At 50.4% G+C, this 24,591-nt stretch overlaps 1 protein-coding gene across 1 annotated transcript; it reads right to left on the minus strand.

Moving 5' to 3' along the window:
- Window positions 1–136: 136 nt before the first annotated feature.
- Window positions 137–24,200, minus strand: Ccnd2 (cyclin D2). Its single transcript, XM_055609407.1, has 6 exons — window positions 24,136–24,200; window positions 23,771–23,987; window positions 21,805–22,020; window positions 19,052–19,211; window positions 12,368–12,516; window positions 137–5,313 (listed from the first exon to the last, which is right to left on the minus strand). The coding sequence occupies exons 2-6, from the start codon at window positions 23,960–23,962 to the stop codon at window positions 5,164–5,166; spliced, it is 867 nt and encodes a 288-aa protein (XP_055465382.1). The 5' UTR covers window positions 23,963–23,987; window positions 24,136–24,200; the 3' UTR covers window positions 137–5,163.
- Between the last annotated feature and the right edge of the window lie 391 nt (window positions 24,201–24,591).

Consider the following 24,591-nt stretch of genomic DNA (forward strand, 5'->3'; position numbering starts at 1 on the left):
ATATGGCTTCACTTCTGGCTTATGATTTCAATTTTATATCATTATCAACTGTTGCCAATAGAGTTCTGACTGTCAGGACAGGTATGTTCTTGTCTGAGGACCACCGGTTGAGAAATAAGTCAACAACAGCTGGACATTGCAGGTCAAGGTTGAGTTTATTGCTCAAATAACATAACCTAATTGCATTCAAAATCACTTTCAACTCCATCTTCAAATCCGACTTCAAACTAGTCAGAAGAACAAGTTATGCTTTTTAAAGATCACTTAAAACTTAACAGCTACGTCAAATCACCATTGTAGTCAATACAATGTGCTTCCCCCCAGATATCCTAAAGACCTTTTTTTTTCTTGTTCACACTGATCATGCTACTTTAGCATTATCTAGCATCCCAACCATAAAACCCACCCACACCTGTTATAGAGTACACTGTGAGAGAATAACATTGATTTGATATGGCATCGCATTCTTAAAGCAAAATAAAAAAAGAAAGAAAGAAAGAAAAAAATAATCCAAGACAAGAGATCATAACTGACAGATCTGAGGTACATGGCAGAAGGATAACAAACATAATGGAGACAGTTCAATGGCCCGGTGACTTGCTGGGGACATACAAGATGATCAGCACGAGAATGACAGCCAATAAAAATTAAGAGACTTTTTAAACGGTTTTTTTTTTCCTTTTTTTTTTTTTTTTTTGTCAAACATAGGCACCTGTTGAAATCGAGTGGCTACTGTAATGGCTACAGTCAGTAAGGCACTTTTTCCCCACAAGTGGGCTGCAGGCAAAGGAACAGATCTGCAGCTCCATCAAGTGTGTGTATGTGTTGATGGCTTTACTAGAACCGAGAATGGGGCTCATAGCCCAGCCAGTTTGAAAAGCAGAGTGTCACACGTCCTGACTCAAGCGACTCTTCTAATGCAGTCTGGAATCTAGAATCCTCAAAAGCCACATGGGGTAAGGAAGTCATAACACCCCCTGGGGCTTCCTACCCTATTTTGTACAGATGGATGAATGAGCTGCAGCTGTTAACATCCCCCAAGAGGCTACACTGATACAAGCCTGTGGGCAGTGTGTGCCTGTAGAGGGCTTGTTGGCTTAAGGGGACTTCACTATCTCAGTATTAGTTTCCCTTTTAAAGCTATTTCCAAGGTTGGACTGTCTAAGGTAAGCAAAGGGGAATCCTTTGGGCTTAGGAGTCAGCCGGCTTGCTTAGACTTCTTATTGCTACCTCTGGTTCCCGTACCACCAGGACCCCCTCCTGAACAAGAAAATCAGTATGTACAGTAAATAAGGTACAAGTGGGGTCCTCCCAGCCCAGACCCCATACTCTGTGGAGACAAGCCCTCTTTGTGAAAGCTATCCCATCTTAGCCTGTTGGTGCGACAGCTTTTAAGGCACAGTCTGGTGGGTTCACAAAGAGAGCTAGACCCTGCTAGCAACAAGATGGGATCCAGGGTGCTACAGGTACCCCCAGCCTGGCTGCTAGAGGAGTCCGTCGTGGGAGGCACATAACTTAAGGCTAGCTGCCTACAAGACATGCCTTGCTCTTCCCGTGGTGTCCTGGGGGACAGTTCAAACCAAAGCAGCCTCTAAAAGCTGTCCCTTCTAGAAGGAGCTCCCCACTCACAGGCTGCCTGGCTATTAGGAACCATTGTGAATCTCCTTATGCTTAAGCATATTATTTTTTGGCATACTAGGGTTTCTTCTCCCTAGGATTTGGTCAAAAAGGGGAAGGATCAAAATTTGGCAGGCTGGGGTAACAACTTAGCCCCCACTGATGGAGGAAAAAAAAAAAAAAACCAAACAAACAACAATGACAAAGAAGAAAACAAAGAAGAGATCATTAACAAGGCAGAAAAAGACCAGAATCTGCAATCCCTTTTGAAGGATATGAAGGGAGTGGGGGAGCAAGCTGAAATGCATGGGGACAATTATACCCCTCCGGGACAAAAATACTGCCAAGGAGACCCAGATCTAAGCAGAGGGTATTGGTCACCAAGGAATCCAGGCCCCTTTCCTTTCTGTAAGCAAGGAACAGACAGAAGAACCACTCTCTACCATTCTTTACATCAGACTCCACAGATGGCCAACAGGAAGTGTCTTCTAGGTTCCAGGTAAGAATGAAGGGGCAGACTGTAAGCTGCTTCTCCCATTGTGGGTCAGCTTCCTTCATTCAATGTTTCTGTTAAGCTCAAAGGTCACTCATCGGGCACTCCAAGAACTCAAGGGACTGTCTATCAGGCTCTGCGGGACCCCTTAAAGACCAGGAGTGTGCACTGTATACTCTGGATAAACACTGGCTAGCTGCAGGCTGCTCCGTTTCCCCCATCAAACATCCCAATTCATCGCCCACGGTTCCATCACAAACTCCCTAGAAATTTTAGGGTCATTCGAACTCAACCAAGTCCTGATCCCTCCTAAACACACTTGAGACCATAGAAACAGCCTCTCCCTTCCATTCAACTTGCATCCCAGACTCATTCAAACTGTGCTTCCTATCTTGTCCACTCAATAGGATCCAAAACCTGAAGCCACTCAGCACCGCACACAGACACCCTGGCCCTGCACAGCACTTGCCAGCCCTGTCGAGGACAGGAGGGAGAAAGGGGAATACCACAAATGGGGGCTGCACACTCAGTACCCACAGACTCAGTCCTAGGAAGACCCCATCCTAAGCTGGGAGAGGGAAACTGGTCCAGGTTCATGATGAAGGGACCCCATGCAGGAAAAAAAAAAGCCCCATTTCCGAATGGGCTACAAGGTGGGGGAGGGTCTCCTAACTGCCTGCCAGAATTCTTGACTGCTGATCCTGGTGCCAGCATGCCAATCAGGCTGACCTAGTCCACTGTGTTGCTGAGTGTCTGCCTTGTGTCAAGGAGGAGCCCTTCAGGGTGCTCTTTTCTCACGAGGAGGGTGCCTGAGTCAAAGAGGAGCCTGGTGACCTTCGAGACAGAAAAGACCCTGGGGGCCTGAGGCCCTGAGGTCAGATCTCTCCTGCTTTCTACCTAGGAGGATGCCCAGCACCCATCTTCTGCTTGCCCTGTGCCTCATGCTAGCGGCCTTCCAAACAAAAACTATATAGCTGTGAGGTATTATGAAAACAAAAATGAACATTGTTATCATTATTGATTTTTGTCCAGTAAACCTGAGGTAAAGAATACTCTCTTTGAAGAATGTGATCAGAGGAAACAAAACAAAACAAAACCTGGAAATGAAGAACCATGAGAGAAAAGGCACAAAACAAAATGAAATACAACCCATCAATATGCTACCAGAAGAAAACGAATGGAGGAAAAGCTTTTCCAGTACAAAGAACTCATATCTTAACCATCTACTTCCGGACTTGAAATTTAAGCAGTAAAATAATATATTATAACAATGTTTCTAAAATAGCAGCACACCGTGAAACATTACAGCTAGATACTGTTAATGTGAATAGGGATGGATGATCTTAGCTTCTTAGCAGCGAAAAATAATAATAAACAGAACAAAAGAAAATGAAAGATAAGAGACTCTTAGATGTTTCTCCATCTTCAATCCTTATACTGTGAAACAAGGCAGAACCTGTATATGATATAATTCTTCAAAGCAGCCCTTTCTGATCTTTTCTCTTAAAAAAAATAGGCAAATATTTTAACAAATAGCTTCATTACCTGTCAATTATAATTGTGCAAACAAACAAAAAAAAAAGCCAAAAAAAACCCAACAACTGTGGCTCCAACTTCTGTTTACTGACTGTCTCAAAGAAGTGGGAGAGGAAATATTCAAGTACGATGAATACAACTTTGCACTAAAATTAACAAACAACAAACAAACAAAATGGAAAAAGGAACAAAATGCCACACCCTGATGTTCAGCCATCTGTCTTTGCACCAGAAGTAACTTTTTTTTTTCCATGTCCAAAGGAGAAAAATATAGATGGGGATTCAATCAATCCTTTCATGTCATCAGAATGGTTTTAGACCTTTGTTTATAAGTTTTTCCGAGAAATGATGGGATGGGAATGTCAGCAGAGGGCTCTCCCAGTCCTGATATGGACACCAGAGCTAGGTACTGGAACATCAGATGCCAGAAATGAATAGCAACCAGAAGGGAACAGGAAGGGGAGGGGCAAAGGAAGGAGTATTCAACATGATTTGCATAAACCATCCCATCTACCCCTGTTCCCCAGAACAATTTTTCAAAGTGCTTTTCTAATAGAATGGTTTATAACGACGTTAAACTGTAGACCAGACATGCCAATCAGCACCAAAAGTTAAGGGTTTTTTTTCCTTATAAGGGATAAACAATCACCATGCCCTCTTCCGTTACATGGGGAAGTTCTGTTTCAGGTTCCATTTGTGGTCTCCATCTGCACCCATTTAGATGAGCTTTGGTTATAGCCCATAGCTAATTCCCTCCATCAGATAACAGCAAGATACATCTACAATGAACCATGTTTGGAAGAAGAAGCACAAACTCACCAAACATGAGACTTAGGAGCCAATCACCTGTGTCCAAACTGGCAAAAGACAATTCCCTTAGGTAGCAGCTACTGCAGTCAGCAAGAGTACGTAACGTAGAGACCTCACCACACTCAGTCTTGGTAATATGTGGTGAGGCATCAAGGCGCTGCCTACATCCAAAATGGTTCAGTCCTGTGGACAGGTGGTTCTGGGCAACCTCCCCAGCGTGTCCCTTGTTTCTGATTCCTTCTTGGGTTCACTGCTTTGCAAACTACTCAGGCCATGCTGGCACCCACAGTTTCTTGCAAGTCTACTAAAAGGGGGCATATGCTCTAGTTCACAAGCACAAAAGACAGTCTCCTCTCATTTCTTCCCACATTGCAGGCATTCATATTCCCTAGCTAGTCTGCAGGTTCTCCTGTGAGCCTCTCACTATGACTTTGACATCATCAGACAGTAACTGTTCGCATATACAAGGGATTCCCTTATGTTGTACTTTGAACAGGCACCACATGCGTTTCAATTATAGGGCCTTTCCCTCTCACTTCTAAAAGATCTTTAAATATGATCTAGGTGGGGACAGATTTTTTTTGTTTGTTTGTTTGTTTGTTTTTTGAAGTTTCATCCTAAAACACAAAGAACAAAATGTAACTAGAGAGAGAAGGAGCGAGCAGATGATGAACACGCCTCTCTCGTGCCGGCCGGAAACGGCATCCTCACAGGTCAACATCCCGCACGTCTGTAGGGGTGGTGGCTTGGTCTAGATCTTCCACAGACTTGGATCCATTATGCTGCTCTTGACGGAACTGCTGCAGGCTGTTGAGAAGCACAGCCTCAATTTGCTCCTGGCACGCTTTGAGACAATCCTAGAGGAGAGAGATCCAGACAGGAGCTATTAGCATGTGCACAAAACACTCCCAAAGACAGACCCTACCCAGCTCACATTACCCCATCCTCATTTTCCTGTAGAAGTAAAGGGGAAAGACAAGAAAGAAGTTCTCAAATGCCACAGAAAGTCAGAACAGGAAATGGGTTCCACAGGCTGGTACCATTAGCACCATTTGGGAACTAGCTGGAAGCCCATCCCAGATCGGAGCCGGCATTTCAGTTGAAGCCCAGCATTTCTTATTCTAAACTACACTGACTGAAAGGTGATCCAGGTACAAAAATCCCTTGCCTGGACACCAAGAGGCCAACTGGAGGTTTTCTGTCGGGAAAGATGGGAGGTGGCACAGAAGGGGTTTGGTCCTTTGGCTACACTGTTAGCCAAGCAAGCAACCAAGGGATAGGTCAGAAGGGAGATTCATAACTGTTTACAATCTTCAGAAACTAAAAATCCCTGCATTTTCTGCTTATTTCCCACCCTCAAACTCTTTCTGCAAAAACACAATGCAGAATGTTTACAAAACTCAGGACACTTGAGCTTGTCCAATTTGGGAATAAGCAAGAATTTGCAGTGTTGCCTTTATTAGTCTATATTTGGTAGGGAAAATCCAGAGTGAGCCGCCCCAGGCAGAAGCCTCTGTTAGCTGGGAGACATGGAATGTGGGGCCAAGTCACGGCTGTCACTGGGATGGGACTATGGCTCAGGATAGAAGGTGGGGGTTGGGGTGGGGGCAAGCTGAGGAAACTGCTGTTCTTTTCACCCTAGCTTCTGGGGTTCACCTCCCTGCACCATGAAGCAGCCTGTGCATACTAGAGACTGCGCCGTCTTGAATCTCCCTGTGCCTGCCCACAGCTCAAAACACACTTCCCCAAACATAAAGGCATTACCTTTATTTTCCAAACCTCTAAAATAAAATTGGCATTAGCTGCTAAGGAGCGACGTTTCCACCCCTCCCCCACCCTCCATCTCTTCTCTCCTATTTCTCATCTGCTCCGCATTTCAAACTGAGCTTGAAGATGAGGAACGACAGCAGACCAAGCGCAGAGGCCTTGGTTTGAAATGCTGGCTCCCTGCCCAACCTAAGAAAGGTGGAAGGAAAGAGGGTGATGTTTGCTGCTCACTCCACACTGGCAGGGTGCAACTCCATTGCCCAACTCCAATCTCCGTTGGTCCATCTATAAAAATGAAGTGTTGGGTAGCAGACCAGTAAATGACTGGTGGGTGTGTGGGTGTGTGCATGTTAATGGCTCCATCTGTCCTGGAACCTGAAAGAATCCTTCGGACTGGCATTGACTAAGTGATCCTCCTGCCTCAGCCTCCTTCGTAGCTGATAGTTCAGGCTCACAGACACGCCTGTCTTCGAATTCTTTGAAGGAAGGTATGGACTAGCAATCACTGAAGACAAGGATGTACCACAGGTCTGGTCCTAGGGACAGTGTGGTCCAGCACTGGTGACCATCGAGCTAATCTTACCAATTCAAATGAAGTGAAGGACTCATGTGCCAGGGGGGGTCTAATGTCTGTCACCTGGGCCAGTGGCACCTTGCAGTCCCATCCTCCACCCTCATTATTGATTAGAAATCTGGGTCTTATCACCCCTCCCCCCACATGTTCTTCCTGCTAAGCCAATCTGGCAGCATTTGGTGATGTAAATGGGTTTCTCCTGGGAAATGAGACAGAACAAGTGGGAACAGCCCCATACCAGAGAGAGCAGTCACATACTTGCTTCCAACTGTGCATGTGGCAACAGAAACCAAATCCTACCTGAGGCATAAGGTCTGAGTGTTTCTGGTATTTCAAGACAGCAGGCTTCTTAGCTGATGAGGGACCCTTTGTGAAGCTGCGTCCCTGTGGTGGGGATTGGGAGGAGAACTCCGAACCATTTAATTTAAAAAGCTGGTTAAAGAAGAGTTGGGAGGGAGTCTCTTTTGGAGACTGGGCTGCATAGTGAGACCTTCTTGGTGAATATTTTCTGATGCAATATGCCTGGGAGACTTTGCTCCCCAGAAGGAAATTTAGTGCCTCTTGGCCAAGGCCATGCAACCTTTCTTACTCACAGGCTATCTTCTGGTCCCAGGGCAAGATATCTGGGTTGGCACATCTACCCCATCATCGTGACCAGCGTACATCTCCTTGGTGCCAGTGTGTTAATCATGCCAGATGGTCCTCCAAGATCAGCCTGCAGACAGCTTAAGGACTTGGCTTTAGGAGCTGCAGTGTCCCTACTCTTCCTACTAGTAAGCCTTCTCTTCTAGCTGCCCCAAGACTTTCAAGGGACAGTACTGAGAAACCCCTACAGGAAAGACAGGGCACCTGGCAATCATTTCGACTGGCCTTTCGGAGCTAAGGGCTCAAGGTGATTGACAGGTGTGATGTAAGTTTGCACCCCAGGTAATGCGGGCAATACAGGCTTACAGGCGATGGCTACAGAGGGAGGCTCAAAGATGACCCATAAAATGTACACTCTCCTTTTCTAATGTCAACTGACATTCCAATCATTATGACCCTTGATCTTTGATCCCTCTCACTTGGAGAGGTGAACAAGGATGAATGTAGTCAGCCTGGGAAAGGTGGCCAGAGCGCTACCTGCTACTCACACATGAGACCGCTAACCCCACCAGGCCTCTGATCTAATATCCATCAGCTCCCACATCCTCACAGGCTGTCAGTTTAGCAGCTCTACTTTCAACTAGGGTCCCTCAGCCTGGCTCAGCCAGGTGGAAAAACGGCAAAGGTAGAAAGAGTCTACCTGCAGGGAGTGAAGAGATCTGCACAGTATCCTTCCCAATGTCAATCAACCCCCTCACAATTACCCCCTTCCCCACCTTTGTAAGAGCCCCTATTGGAGCCTACAGGGCAAACGCACTTCCTGTGAGCTGGCAGAAAGTAAGGAAGATGAGGCCATTGCAAGGGAGTCATGATCTACAATGGAGCAGAATATAAGTTGCAGGATGGGGTGTAGAAGAAGGAAGAACTCTGCCTCCAACCCAGCCACACAGATCACGTCAGGAGCCTGGAGGAGATAAGTGTGGAGTTCAAAGTAATGCCAAAGGGACAGGACTAACAGGGATAATAAATACTCAGAGTGTCAGCAAATGTGGGAGTCTAAGAGGCCTGCAGAGACCAACCTGAGAACTGAAGCTGGGGGAGGGGAGTAGTTTGTCCCTGAACTGTAGCAGAAAAATCAATGCAAGTCTCCAATGCAAGAACTTTTCTCTTTCCAACTTCTCCACTTCTCTCAGGATGCAAGGAAGGGCATAGTAGATATTCTCCAGAAAAGAAGACCCAAGCCAAATGTGTGTGCTCGTGCCTGTGTGTGTGTGTGTGTGTGTGTGTGTGTGTGTGTGTGTGTGTTGGGGTGATGACAACAGTGCCCCAGTGAAAAGATGCTGCATCCATGTGACAGGCCTCACGGCAGCCTCCCAAAGCAGCAGGCATTGTGTTAAGATGCCCCAAATTAAGCTGATTAAAAGGAAAGCCATAATGCTAGTCTGTCAGCCCGGACAGGTGGCACTCCACTGCGCTGGAGGTCGGGCACCCCTCCAACTCCTCTGACGACGGGCCCCTCCCCGCGCTGCCCTGCTCCCCCACCCTCAGAGCCCTGACAGCAGCGGCTGGAGGCTGTGATCTCCAGCTCGTTACTCGGCCCCCCGACTTCCTTGGATTGCTGGCTCGAGCTCTCAGCCCTGCACCCTCCACCGCCTCCGTGAATGGGCCCACGGAACTCCGACCATTAGCCCTCAGTGTAACTGCATCAATCCATTGTCACTGCGCACGCCCTGCACTCAACAGGGGGACAAAGGGCTGAATGAGCCCCAGACCCGCAGCCAACTCAGGCAGAGGCAACTTAGGAAACTATCTCATTCTTCCTTTCTTCGCAGGCCGTTTGGCTCATTTCCTTGCATACCAAATGAGGCCGACAAGAAATGAGGCGGGAGGGAGGCAGCCCCCTGCTCTACCCACCTCCCCGCTCCCCAGCCCGCCTTCCAGCCATGCTTCCCAGAATTCCTATCCCCCATAAAGCACACTGAAGATGACATTGGTCACAGAGATGGCTTGAGAATACAGCAAGTTTAAAGCTAAGGCGAAGCAGAAAAGATGTTGGGGACACCACAGAAAACCTGGGGCCCTCAATGCGCTGCATTCACTGATGTTATTTCTTTTATAATTACACACTGAGAAACATTATCATAAAATGCCAAGATGACCCTAAGAGAAGAATATTATAGAATCTCTTCTGGGCAGTTCTTGAGAACATGGCAAGGACTTGTGTTGTAACTCAGGCAGAGCCTGTATTTGTTCTGTTAAGTATCTTCTAGAAACATCCTCAAATCTTTATAGCACAGAAGCCTCAATTCAATTAATTTATTTTTTTCTTTTTTGAAGTGCTGGGGATTGAACGCTGAGTCTTGCACAGGTGAGGCAAGTATGCATTACCACTGAGCCTCCCAGTAGCCACTCTATAATGCCTTAAGTGTGTGCTTGAAAGTGAAAATTAAGGTAAATTTTCTGACATACAACTAGTGTTTATTCACACACACACACACACACACACACACACACACACACAGAGAGAGAGAGAGAGAGAGAGAAATGATAAACCCTTCCAAATGGTCTTGAATAAATGAGAGGTACATTTGAAACCCATCTGTCTGTCCTTTGTCTTTCAATCCTTCCTTCTTCCTTCCCTCCCTTTCTCCAGCTTCACTTTCCTATGACTGCCAGAGGCTTGGGATAAAACACCAAGTCCAAGTTGGGTCTTCTTCAAGCGACCAGAGAGGTAAGTCCTGGACCAAAGCATAGTTACACTCGTCGAGGGGACAGAAAAAAAGAGCCTGATTCGGTGGGGGCCTGGGATGGCCGGATCCCTGCTCTCGAACTCACCCATGGCAACAGAAGCCCAGGTAGGTAGAAGTTCCCCAAGAGTCAGCCTGCCTGCCTGGCTAGGGTCTGTTTTTAGCAACTCTGAACTTGTGGCTGGAAGGAAAAAGTACCGAAAATACACCGCCCTCTGAGACTTTTCCTCCCTTTAAAACTGTCAGGCTTCTCACTCGGATTTCTCTTTGGAATGGAGCATTCCGGTTTATTTTGGCAACCAGATGGAAAAACAAAGACCCACTTTCTCAGAGCCACGTGGGTCTCTGCAGTCCCGGCTATCTGCTGCCAGTGAGCTGGGGAGTGTAGTCTAGCTGCGGCAGATGAAGTCAAGGGGACCCACTTTCAACCCTCATCTGACCATCTATGAGTTGCCACCTAAAGTGAGAGCAGACCAAACGAGTGAGCATCAGGGGCCAGTGGTGCTCGTGGAACTTTGAGGCCTGGGCCAGGGAGGTCAATCTTACTCGTGCCTATGTCTGTGCTTGGATTTTAATGCTGCAAGGTGTAGTCTTGGGTCCACTGTAGAAAGCATGGATCTGCGCCCCAAAGTAAGCCAAAGCATGCAGATACGAACTGCCAGGAGCAGTTAAATGGGCTCAGTTGGTAATGACACTCCCCTTGGAGAGTTAGAAATGGATTCTCTATGCTGTGCTGGGGCTGGGGGTATAGAGCTTTGCAATCTACATTTGAGTCCTTGCTGAAAAGCATACGTAAAAACTGGTTCAGGGAAGAAGACAGGGTTAGTTCTGTCAGGGCCTTCAAGCCTGCCCCCTCTCTGAGCTCATGTCAAGGCCAAATCCAGTTAAGCTGATGTTTGGCCTTGAGCTCCCTGAGTTTAAATAGCCTCTGCTCAGTATATTTTGGTGAGGCACCAGCCACCAAGCCTGTGCATGACATGACCTGACCCCCCACCCACCCCCATCACAGTAAATTCCCTCACCGGGCAGTCTCAATTTCCCTGAATATCCAGAGAGTGTCTTGCGAATTTCCCCTGCATTCCGGAGCCTCTCCATGGTGAAGCACGGGAACCTAAGAGCCAACAATACTCCTCTCTCTGCTTGGCCTTTCACATGAATGCCTTTTGCAAATTCAGCCAGGGGCTGCAGCGGTGGGCAAAGTTTCCAGGCTGGAGTCGGAGCCCGGAGACTCGTGTCCCAGCTCTGCCACCACCTGGCCCCTCTCTTCCTGCCTCCATGACCCTCTCTCTGATGTCTGGGGAAAATGCAGCTCACTCTCTATATGAGCTCTGAGAGCTGCCCCAGATGGAACCCTCTCCAACCATTACGTCCCAGCCGGTGAAATCAGGACCTTAGTGGATCCCGCTCCATCTGAAAACCTCTCGGTTTAAGAGCTCTGAATCTTGGCAGGCAGGAGCAGACTGAGGGCCCATCCACACTGAATGGAAAAAGTCTAAAGCTAATAATAGTTTCTTGAATCTGCAGTGCACTCGATCTCTGTGTGCTTCGTCATCCATCGCAACTCTGACAGAAAGAAAAGCCTGAGACGGGATGTCGGGAAGGCTGACAGGCTGAGGTAGCTATCACCCACACAAGCCCACCTCTGGAACCTGCTGCCTCCCCTGCAGCCGCTGCCCAGCTTTGGCTGTCCCCTCTTCATGCCTTACCGCCTGAGTGGGGCGTGAGCAGCCCTGGATGCTCTCCACAGCAGAGCAGAAGCCTGACAACGTGTACATAAATGGACATGAACCCCACACCGCAGAGGAGAACCCATCAACGGCCCTCCCCCTTCGATCACCCTGCTGAGGTCCTGTCTGCAGTTTAAGGCACACACAGACTTTCAAACCCAGAAGGGGAAGCAGGAGGTAGCTGTGCACACCTGTAATCCCAGCCGCCGAGGAGGCGGGAGCAGGAGGCTCACAAGTTCAAGGCCAGCCGGCGGAGCTCCGTGAGCCTGAGTCTCCATAAAATGTAAGAAAGGCGCTAATGATGTAATGCAGTGATTGCCTGGCATGTCCAAAGCCCAAACCCCACGAACACACACCTTGCTGGAGTTTTTACCGCCTTAAATGCTGATCTTCAAAGGCAGACATCAAGAAAGAAACAAACAACAGCTTTGACACGCCATCGTGAACCAGCCACCTTTTCCTGGAGCTTAAGGAGAGCCATCCAGGTTCAGCCAAGGTGGTGGGTACCTACCACGTCAGTGTGGGTGATCTTGGCCAGCAGCTCGGTCAAGGCATCGCACGTGAGTGTGCTTACTTCTTCATCCTGCTGAAGCCCGCAGATGGCTGCTCCCACACTTCCAGTTGCGATCATTGATGGTGGGTACATGGCAAACTTGAAGTCTGTAAAGAACGAGGGGCTGGAAGTCAGACACAGAAGAAAAGTGGGGTCCAGGGCTCGCCAGCTGGCAGATGCTCAGCTATCAGAAGGTGGGGGTCCATTGCCCCGTCACCCCTGGCTCTCCAGCCACTTTCTCCCTTGCCTCCTTCCACCAGAAGCCCTTTATTGATTTGCCAACTGTAGATATTCTCAATTTTAAATGAGACACTGAGGCAGGAGAGTTAGGGCACATATCTGAGTATAGATAGCAAGCCACCAAAGACTCCAAGTCCCATGCTTGTTCTTGAACAATTGTTCAAGAAATCACTATATGCCAGATACCCCCCACTCCCCCTGGCAGTGAGATAATTAAAACACGCCATCTTCCATGGGTGATTGATGGTGGAAGAGTCAGGGAGGCGTGCAATTGTACATCTGCCCTACAGGTGGCATAACTATAGGCTTTCAGTGTTTGAGGGAGAGAAGGCAAGATACAAGGAGATAAATTTATGAGAAATTTGATGAAGAATGATCTTGCCTTAGTCTCTGCCTAGGCATAAAGAAATGGTCCTGGGGGGCTGGAGAGTTCTCCGTGGTTAAGAACACTCATTACTCCCTCAGAGGACCCATGTTTGATTTCCAGCACCCGCATGAACTGAGTGTAACTACAGTCCCAAGGGATCCAATGCCCTCTTCTGACCTCTACAGGTAGCAGACATGTGCATGGTACACATACACGTGTGTGCATGTAAACTAAATACAGAAGCATGATAGGGTGAGTTGGCTCAATTCTCAACCTCTAACCCTTTGTCAAGGATCTTTAGAACATTAAGGCAAGGACAGGACTTAATTACCAAAGACTAACAACTGCATTCCAATCACACTCCTGTTTTTCTTTGACTTAAGACCTTAAGTAGTAGGGGCAACCTGGGGCCCTAAACTCATCTTCCACTGAGTGATTCCCTAAGGGGCTGTGTGGCTGATTGAGTAACTGCTGGTCCCATGCGGAGGATAATCCCATCAGAGCTGCCTGGACCTGCCAACCAACCGCTACTATGCGGTTGCATGTTGTGTCTGTTCAACCTGCTGCTCCACCACGGACGGTGACATTATCGATGGGAGGTGACGTTCTGGATGGAAGGAATCCTAAGAATTGTCAAGGTGATCTTGCCCTGGGCCCCTGCCTCGTCTCACAAATTAAAGAGGTGGCAGCGTCACTGGTCAGTCTAGTGGCAGCTGTGAAAAGGGGCCCGCTTTCCAGCGTACATTCTCTAGTTGTAGCAAGACGCTAACAAACCCCGTGGGGACAGAAGGCGGAGCATAGAGGGACAGATGAGTTACACTTCAGATCATAATGAGCATGCTGGGCTGAACATGCCACAGTCAGGGCTACCTAGACTCTTCCCTTCTCTCGTCACAGTGAAGCTTTCCCAACGAGGAGCCCAGGGCCTCCACACTGAGTCTCTGCTGTTCTTAGACACTCCAGGGATCAGTGAACCAAAGGCACTTCCCCTCCCACCTGGGCTCAATCCCAGGAACACTGGATGGGCCTGGCTGTCTGGCTTTCCCCTCAGCTTTCTTCCCTACACCATTCACCGTTTTTGCCTTGGGGACAGTATATTAATGGGGCTTCACCCAGCTCCTGCTGGCCACCGACCCCTGCCTGCGTCTTCTCTACCCTCTTGGCTGATGCGTTGAAGCCAACTTCCCCGCCTCTCGATCTGCTGTAGGTCTCTCCCGTATGGGCCACAGGAAACTGTATCTCTGTCCAATAACCTCGTTAGCTCCCCCCCTGTGACATTCATAGCTTAGAGGAGGCAGCCAGTGCATGGCCTTGGGCCCACAGAGGCCCTGGCAGTGACAGGGCAGTGAAGTGTCCCCAGCACTCCCACCCCTCGTGCTGAGGCTTCAGATTGGGGGCATGCATGTCATCCCCACAGAGCTTTGCAGTCACACCAACTCAGGGTTAGCATGTGGGGCCAGACGGGATATGTAGCCTGACCTGGGCCACAGGTATAAGACCTCTGGGGGAGGGGGCTTTAACTCTTCCCTTTCCCTAAGGAAGTCCTGAGGGAAGCCATCCTTGGACGGAGTCTGATTAATCCCAGCACTTGGGAGGCAGAGGCAGGTGGATCTGAGTTCTAAGACAGGCTGGTCTTCAGAGAGAGTTCCAGGACAGCCAGGGCTACGCAGAGAAACCTTGTCTCGATGAAACAAACAAACAAACAAACAAACAAACAGGCTAACTTATCTTCTTCACAGTGCTATCCTGAGGACTAATTATCATAGCCCATGCTATTAACACAGACACAGAACCTGACTCAGGGTCCACCACAGATGTCAATGACCCTCCCTCCTAATCCTCGCCCTCCACCGTTCTCATCCCTGGAGCCTCCTGGGTGACTATGAAGTCGGCGGTTCTGTTTGCCACGCAGTATGCATTTACTCTGATGTGGTTCACCTATGGCCCAGGAGCAATGCCCATATAAGGAGCTCCAGGCCTGACCTTCTCCCTCCTGGTGGGAACAACAAAGGACACATTACAGGGGAATGGAAATCTTGAGGTGACTGTTCTGGGTCTCTCACTCACTAGGAGTGAGTGGTACCAAATTCCAAGGATGTCACTGTAGCAGCCCATTGGTGTCTGGAGTGGCTCCCAAATCTGGGCAAGAACCAGGAGAAGCACTCCATATCCACCAAGTTGAAATCTGCACTTTTCAAAAATGGGATTTCACTCAGTGCCAAACTGTTCCAAACTAACTGGGATGCTGCGGTCTTGGCCAGTGAGCTACTAATCAAAGTCGGAGGGTCGATAGCGCTGTCATCTCGAAGCCTCCCAGTGGCTGCTTTACCCGTGCTCTCCACTAGGGGGCGGGCGTGTGGCGTGTGTTCTGAGACCGAGGAAACGCAGCAAACAAACCTGTTGTCTCTGCTTCTTCCTCTCCTTTAACCTGCGGTGAGTGAGGCGCAAATTTAAAGAACCAGATTGGGGTGCTTATTGGCCAGAAGATGACACCCATCACACGCTCATCTGCCGCCTCCCCAGAAAGGGCTCAGAGCGCGCTCTGTCCTTACAGTGCAAGGCAGTAACTGCTAATGAGGATTTAGCTTGGGGGGTTGGGAGAGTTGAGGGACGGGGACCCCCGCTGTGGTGCTCGGCCAGATGGGATATGAGGTAACCAGTATCACTCACAGAACTCCAGTTCAACATGCTACTTCCTCCTCTCAACCCATGACTGCCCTCTGGGGGCAGCCCAGAGGCCCCGGGTGGATATGTGGGTTTCACTCTTCCTTCCTGGCCGCCAGAGAAGCTTTGCTTATGTTCTAGAACAAGAGTCAAGTCCCCAGACACTTCAGGGCCACCACAGCCTGGAAACCAAACAAACACCTTTAAGAGAAGACTGGGTGTACCCTAGGATTCAGCCTTGCCCCGTTGGTGTGTGTGCGTGTGTGTGTGTGTGTGTGTGTGTGTGTGTTACAGTTAGGTGGGTACAGCAGCCACAGGTCGGCTCCTGGTGCAAAAAGAGGCAGGTGTGTGGTCTGTGGGATACTGGTACCAAGTTTAAACTCAATGACACTGAAATCACATGCTAAAGATTTCTGGTACCCAAGTGGGATCCTGGTTACCTCTTGCCCTGTCTGCTGACTTGGGGGACAACGAAGCCCGCTTCTGCCTTCTCTTGAACCACAAGCTCTGTGTGGTTCACCCCTCTCCAACTCCTCCCCCCCCCCCCCCAGACTAGCTGGCAGAAAAATACCCGGCAAACCCACCCCCCCCCCCCCCCCCAGAAGCCACTGGAGGCTGAATAGAAAAGGAAGGCACTTCTCTGCCCTGCCACCAACCTTACCCCAGAGCCCCATAAAGGAAGACTGCTGGTCTTCCCTCCCTCAGCCCCTGGACTCCCCGCGCTCTCTTCCCCTTTCACACACACATATGCTCAGCACACCCCCTCAGAGCCACTGCCAGCTCTTTCACAATTGGCTTTTCCCATCAACTAGCCACACAGCCCCAGGGCTGCCTACCTACCATCCATCCCTTCAGGGTCTGTCCCCTTCCTATGCCATTATGAACCCCCAAGACCCTGGGGTGTCCCCCAGGGTGTAATATTTAGGACTGAGTTAGAGAGAGGCTGTGAGGTACTGGGGTACACTGGCCGAAGGGGCAGGCTCCTCCCATCGTTGGTCCTTGAGTCACTCTCAGACTGGTAGTAAAGGGTGCTGCCATTCTTGGGTTCACCAGGTTTTGGCCCCAGAAGTTCATATCCTTAAGAAGACTGTCCTTCAAATGCGGCAGGCCTTGGTGTTTAGGCTGTCCAGCCTACTGCCTGCCTGCTTGCTCCCCACACCGTCCCCAACACCAGCAGGGTTCCAAAGGGGCCAAAGGGTAGACCAAGAGACATGAGGGCCTCCGGTCAGACCCACCCTCTCCAGACCCAGGAGGCCTCAGGCTTAGTACTTGGCACACGGTTCTGATCTGACTAGAGGTACACTCTTCCCCTATCCTTCCCACTCCTTGGCTAAAGCTAGGTCAAGGCCCCTGACAGGCTGTCTTCCTGACTGCCTCCACCTCCCAGTGGACCTCTGCCCTTAGTCACTGAATCCCAGGCTCCCTATTTTGGCCCCAAAGTTGGCAGCTGCACCAAGGATCTGGACAAGACAGCCAAGAATGGGGGATGGAATCCTAAAAATAGAGAGTGGGCCTATGGTCTATACAGAATTGGGGTAATCTATCTGAGTCTGGGTAATTCCACCTATCACCACCCCACTCCAGTGCAAGATCAGGGAGGAAGAAGAGTGAGCAGGCCCCCAAAATTTGATGGTCAAAAGGCAAGGTCAAAGCAGGACTCTGGCCATTCACAGCTGGGTGATAGAAGAATTTTAGATCGGGGCTCAGCTGTCCTAAGGGCAGAGAGAAAAGGCTAATTCACCCCTCCCCTGAATCATGGCAAGAGAGGAAAGGGACAGAGTTCCTGGGAGACAAAACACCAGGTCAATGTGGGACTGACCCCTAGAGCCCAAGCCAGTCAGCAAGAGAAGAGCAGGGAGCAAATGGAGACTGCTGTCCAAAGGGCAGCAAGAGCTGGGCCTTCTTGTGTCCCTGGCCCCTAGCTGTTGGAAGAGCAGGTAACTCCACAAAGGAGCTGGGACACATGTGTCTAGCTGATGGAGGTCCCCAAAGGGCTGGACAAAAGAAAACCTGTGTGCGTGTGTGCGCGCACACACACACACACACACACACACACACACACACACACACACGCCTAAAAGATGGAGGTGAACTCCAACAAGCCAATCAGAGCCTGTGTCCAGCAGCAGAAAATGCCATATCCACCTCAGTCGGAGAACCGGGAATCACGTTCCATATGCTTTCACAATTAGCACAGCACATTCGGCTTAGAAAAGCACAGGGCATGTCTCACCGTGGGTTTTAGTTTTCCTATCCATTTTGCAAAGGCCTGAGCCTGATGTATCCAAAAGACCTGTTTTGCAGATCTAGTTGAACTTCAGAGAGGTTAAACAGCCTGTACAAGGTCACTCAGTGATAAGTAACAAAGTCTGCCTGACCTTTCAACTTTGGACAAAGGGCAGGCCCTATTGTTTATTATATAATAAGGTATGCAAACCCATAATTAACGTTACAAGGGATTAAAATGTTACACTCCACCCCCACTCCCATCACACCTGCAAAGTTCAACAACCCCCGGTGGGTGAACTGAGCTGGGCCCCACTCACGGTCAGTTCTTTCTTTACCTACTGACCCCAGGGGATGAACTCCTGACACTTCCCTGGATTTGCAAGGTTCTAGGCAGTGGTTCTCACCCTTCCTAATGCTGAGACCTTTTAATCCAGTCCCTCGTGCTGTGGTGATTCCCCAACCATAAAATCATTTCATGGCTACTTCGTAACTGGAATTTTGCTGCTTTCTGATTTATAATGTAAAGATCTGACCTACAGGCTACCTGATAGGCCAACTGTGTGGGGTCCCGACCCACAGGTTGAGAGCCTTTCTAGGGGCTTCTACCCAGGGGTGGGGCAGTAGCAGCTTTGTATCCAAATCCTTTCCAGAGCTCAGAAAAACGAATCTTTGCCTAAAGGTTCACTCCGTTGTCAACAGAGGGAGCAGCAAGAAGGCAATAAATGAGCTACCGCGAAAAGGAATTCCTTCCCACTTACCTTGTTCCTTTAACCTATATTTGCCCTCACCTTCCTTAAATTCCCTCTTGGGCTTATATTCAAGCCGTCCGTCCTTTTCCTCAAAAGATTAAAGATCTGAACACAACCAGTAAGCAGTATATATAATCTTCAAAGAGCACTTTAGACATCATAAACAATATTTTAGCAGGCATTAATCTCTTTTCCCTTACCACACCTGTCCTCATAAAGCATTTATGGGTGAAGAGCGAAAGAAAACGCTCCAGTTCTGATAAAGAGTGAACAAGCCAGAAGTGAAAACTCCAGACTGGCTGACTGGGCAGCTTGCCTAGACACCCCAAACAGTGCAGAGGTGAGCACCACCTCCCACCGCCCCCAAGGGCCAGCCCGCCAGCGCCCTCTCACCGGTGGCACACAGAGCGATGAAGGTCTGCGCGTGCTTGCGGATCAGGGACAGCTTCTCCTTTTGCTGGGGCAGCTTGCGCAGGATGTGCTCGATGAAGTCGTGAGGGGTGACTGCGGCCAGGTTCCACTTCAGCTTACCCAGCACCACCAGTTCCCACTCCTGCAGAGGGCGGGAGGAAGAGGGCAGAGCACTAAACATCCAGAGGCCGACCCCAGGGCTGGGTACCAGACCAGCTCGCTAAGGCTCAGCTGCAGGCTCACTGTGGCCCTCAGGGTTTGAAGTCATTGTCGGCTGCTCGTGGGCTAGGAATGTCAGGCTCCGCTGAAAATAACGAGAGGCCAGGTAGCTACTGCCAAGATCTGACTTTCCTCTAGTTTTCTTCCTGCCCCCACCCACCCGACCCTGACTTCCACCAAATGCTTTTGCCTGCCCACCCAGAAAGTTGGGCGTAGATCTAGCCAAGGTCATTATGGTTCTGTGGCAAGAATTCATTGGACATGTCTCTATCGTAAGACTAATAGTCTCTTTACTCCGAATGGGGAAAAAAAAAAATGATGCTTGCAGATGCGCAGCAAAATAAGCTTCCTTGGCCCAACTCCTTGGCAACCAATTAGCTGGCCTTTACTCGTATCATTTTTCTCTCTGCCGCCAACTTTCCCCCTTTGACACGCAGCCCTTTCACCCAAATCTTCACTGGCCTTTGTCTTCATGACGAAAGGGCCCAATGTGCTCGCTTTCAACCACATTTTGCAGATAGTGATTTGAGGCAAGGTGGAAGTGCTTGAACAGGGTCCTAGAATTCTTCAGCGCCTGTACTGGGATATTGCCACCCTCTCTCTCTTTCATGGCGCTCCACCGCAGCACCACTAGTAAGAGACCTGGGTCTCTCCTTTTGTGAAATGAATGTGGGAATTTATGTTCAAATGAATCGGAGCAAATAAAATGAAACCCTAAGTGTATGTGCATCTGGGGGTGGGGGGATGTCTGGGATCCCATCTCTCTGAGGCAGAAACTTTAGGACTAGCCTAAGTTATGTAAGACCCTAGGTTTTTGTCCGCTTTGTTTTTCAGGGGAGGGTGTGTTGGTGTGCATTCAAAAGGCAACTATCCCAGGCAACCGGTCATCTTCAGAAAGTGCAAGAGGCAGATATGTGCCTGCCCAAGGCTTGACTCTTCAGTTCCCCCTAGTTGCATCTGCTAAGCTTGGGGACAGTCTATAAAGCATCAACTAGCTACAGTATGTCCTGGAGCACTTTTCACCCATGAAATAGAGAGCCTCTTCCAGGCCCCATGATTTCTGGATGGGTGGTGGAAAGCTGGCATGCTTTATTTGGAGGACTGAGATAGCTTCGCTGGTCCTGGAAAAATTAGGGTGCTTTGAAAAACACCTCAAGTCCTCCAGCACACTAGCCACGGGGAAGATTCTTTTTTGTGTTTTACAAGAAAAATAAGCTGGTCTCCGATTCTAGTCTTTTTCTTTCTTTTCTTTTCCTCCTTTCTACCTACCTATGTATCTAACTTTCTATCTATCTATCTATCTATCTATCTATCTATCTATCTATCTATCTATTCTCAAGCTTTCAAGTATGCCCTAGCTTTTTGCAGAAAGCTAGGATAAAAATCTGAGTAACTACACAAAAAACAGAGATGACGTGAATCTCAGCCCTTCTTTCTTCCAGGATACTGTGAGCACAAATTTGTCCTCCAGCACCACCATTAGACGAAGCAGATCTTCCAGAAGAAAGCACCTTTAGGGGCCTCTCAGACCAAACCAGAAGCAGCTGAAATCTGGCAGCGGTTCAGAGGTGAAGTCATTCATGCCCCTCTTAGCATTCTCGGCAATTCCTCCCCTAGCCTTGCACATGTCTGCCACCAGGTGGCAGCACAGGCCCAGAAAGTAAGGCTCCTTACAAAGGGCTCAGTTCAAGAAGCCAGTTTTAGCCCAGATTATGCAGGCCCAGGCCCTGCCAGCAAGGGGGAGGGGGTGGGCAGAGGGGGTGGTCTTCTCCCACCCAGTGAAAGAGAAAGGTGTGAAAACCGCTGAGGGTGGGCCCTGAAGCTGCAAAAGAGAGCTGCAGAATCTTGGATGTGTGGCCACAATATGAAGGGAAAACGCTTGAGGGGAGAAAAAAAAAAGGTAGATGAAAGGTGAGGAAAGCCTTTCTGGCAGAAAACGTGAGCCGAGATAGGGCTCCCTGGGAACTATGTCCAGCTCACAGTCCCTTTTGGAGCGAAGAACCAATGGAAAGCCTCATGTTGACTTTGCGTAAAAGTTCGTATGTCGATACATAGTGGTCAGCTACTATATGGGTGCTGGTGTTGCGAGACTTTATTAAACCTTAAGACTTTACCCGTGACACCTCCGGGCTCTTAGGAGACACAACCCAACTAGCATGTGTGAAATTAGACTGTGTTATCAGGATTCCATGGAAATCTGATCAGGACCGTATTTAAAACATCATTAACTGAAATATTCTGTCTCCTAGATTCACCCACTCACTCACTCTCACTCTCTTCAACCGAATTTCATCCTCACAAATTTCCACGAGGTACTGACAGCTTTGCCCACTCCCTGACAAGGGAGGGCTGGCTGTCTCCTACTAAGAGGCAGTTCTGGTAGTAGAGGCAGTTCTGGTTCTTGTGAAGGTCCCAGGAGTTTGGGGGCAATTCTGAATCCTAAGACAACCTGGGGTGGGTAGATGGAAGGCAGTGATGGGGTAAGGCAGAGTCAGGGGCAGGGTGGGGAGTATTACCAGCAGCTCCTGGGGCTTCACAGAGTTGTCGGTGTAAATGCACAGCTTCTCAGCGGTCAGTGGGATGGTCTCTTTGAGCTTGGAGGCTAGGAACATGCACACAGCCCCCAGCAGCTGGAGATGGGTCTTCGGGGTCGGGACTCCAGCCAAGAAACGGTCCAGGTAATTCATGGCCAAAGGAAAGACTTCCTCTTCACACTTCTGTTCCTCGCAGACCTAAAAACCAGAGTGGGATAGGGTGGGGGGTGGGGGTGGGGGGAAGATAGCATCAGAGACAGAGGGAAAGAATGAAAAAGCACAACCCGTAGCAACAACCACAAAATATTAAAATTTGTGTGTGGGGGGGGAGGGGAGCAGAAAGGACAATAAGAATAGAGGTGAGAACACTGGGGACAATCCGAAGGACGGTTGGGGTTCGGATATTCCCGCAGAGCTGAAAAAGGCAGAGGAACTAGAAAGCCCCCCCCCCCAAGCCCAAGGCGAAGCCCAGAGCAGCAGCCGCCCGCCGCTCCCTCTGACTCCTCACTTCTCCGCACTCTTAACTCACTCACTCTCTTTTTTTGGATTTCGTCATCTTTTCAAAAAATCAATAAAAATATTCTGGAAGCTCCGAGAGTCCACTTCTTGGTCTCGTTCGGATCCCCAGACCCTATTCTATCATTCCCGACAATTGAAAAAAATGTTCAGGGTGGTCCCGGCGGCCCCGGGGCCGCCGTTTGGGGGGTGGGTGGAGGAGAGAGGGGGAGGGAGGAGGAGGAAGCGCGCCTCGGCCGCGGCGGCTAGAGCTGGAGCCGGGGAGACCGCTTCAAAAAAAAAAATTATTAAAAAATCGAGTAAAAAGCCCAGAACACCCCTCTGGGCCTGAAAACCCCAGAGAGGCTCCGGGCTCCCCGTAATAAAGGTTTCGGGTGCCGGTAAGGTCAGGATCTGCACCCCAGGGGCTCTGGATCCCGCTGGGGAAACTTGCGGAGCGCCCGGCCGCGGCCCACAAGGGCAGGAGCTGGGAAGTCTGTGCCCGGCCGGGGGCTGGGTGAAGCGGAATCAGGGAACCCCCCCCTCCAGGAGGCACGAGGGACTCTGACCTCCCGTTTGGGGGGTGCCCCCTCGCCCGCTCTGCACACACACACCTCCTCCCCCGCTTCCTACCCCACCCAAATCTGCGCGCTTTAGAGGCAGCCAAACTGTAAGTAACCTTGGTGAACTGGGGGGGGCCGGGGGAGAGGGCAAGGGGAGAACGAGGGCGGCCACCCTCAGGGGGTGCCTGCAGGGAGTCGGTGAACGTTCCCGGGTCCTTGCAACTGTGAGTTTTGCGAAGCAACATGGCGAAACCATGGCAGGTCCAGAGCTCTGCATACGTGGGCAACCCGCTCTCTCGGCAAAAGATTGCCAGCAAGGCTAAGGCAGCGGTCCTTTCGGCTACTCCGAAAACGCACGTGCTTGGTTTTTTTTTTTTTCTTTTTCTTTCTTAGTGACTTCCGGGGCTCTCCCAAATTCCCTGTTTCTCATCCCCTCCCCCTCCGCGGTGCCAACTCGGAGTCCCGACCACACGCGGGGGGCCCTAAGGCTAGAACATTTGCCCCAGTCTTGGGAAGGTGTGTCTTTTGACTGTTGACATGGATTTCCAGGTCCCCGGGTCAGTGTGAGGATGGGGAAGACCCAGGCAGCCAGCCCCACGAGGGCACGGGCGCTCGGGATGCCAGCCCCCTTCCTCCCCCCAACCCCGACATCGTAGCCCCCCCCCCGTTTTTTTTTTTTTTTTTTCCCTCCCCGGGTTAATCTAGTGAGGGACGGAATCGCGTCTCACCCAAGGGTGCTGGGCCACCTGGCGCACGAGCTCCGGAGGCGGGGGGGGGGGGGGGGGGGGGGGGGCGCCCGGGGGGCGGTGGGGCCCCCGGGGGGGGGGGGGGGGGGGGGGGGGGGGGGGGCCCCCCCCCCCCAACCCCGAGAGCGCCGCTCGCACGCCTACCTCCAGCATCCAGGTGGCTACCATCCTGCGCATGTACGGCTGGATGTCCTTCTGCACGCACTTGAAGTAGGAGCACTGCGGGAGGTAGCGCTCCTCGACGGTCAGCAGGTTCTGCAGGACGCGGTCTTCCAGCAGGTTGCGGTCCGGGACGGCCCTGCGGACCGGGTCCACCTCGCAGCACAGCAGCTCCATGGCCACGGTGACCCCTCGGGCCCGACTGTGGAAGTTTTATTTTATTTTTTAGTTTTGGAAAGGGGGTTCCCTTTACCTCTTTCCTTTGGCTCAACTGGAAGAGGAAAAGAAGAGGCGAAGAGAGAGAAAGGGAGGAGAGTGGAAGGTGGGGCGAGCGGAGCCTCGGGGGCTACCTGACTCGCACCGGTCCTTCCCTCCCAACTGCTCCGCTCTGCCCAGCTCGCTCGCTCTCCGTTCTCTGAGGCAGCCGTGACGCAAGCTGGCAGGGCAGTTAGGTCTCCTCCCCCTCTCCGGTTCCTCCTCCCCTTTCCTCCCCTCCCGCAGCGTCCCTCCCCTCCTTTCAATCTCTCCCTCTCTCCCTCCTTCCCTCCCCCGTCTCCTCCCCCCTTTCCCCTCTCGTTATTAAGGAGCACAGCAGCTGGCCCGACCAAACTTCAAACACGGTCCCCCGCTCCCCCTGCTCCCCTCCCTAGTTCTCCCGAGGCCCTCTCCCTCTACCCAGCCCCGCAAGCTAGGGGCCCCGGGTGGGGGGGAACCCACAAAAACCCACCTATGCCTATTGATTCTCTAGCCTCTCTTACGTTCTGCAGGCATACCATTATGGGGGGGGGGCGGAGGGGGCCCCCTCC

Source organism: Psammomys obesus, unplaced genomic scaffold (genome assembly GCF_907164565.1).
Source record: "Psammomys obesus unplaced genomic scaffold, mPsaObe1.curated_primary_1811, whole genome shotgun sequence".
NCBI lineage: Eukaryota > Metazoa > Chordata > Mammalia > Rodentia > Muridae > Psammomys > Psammomys obesus.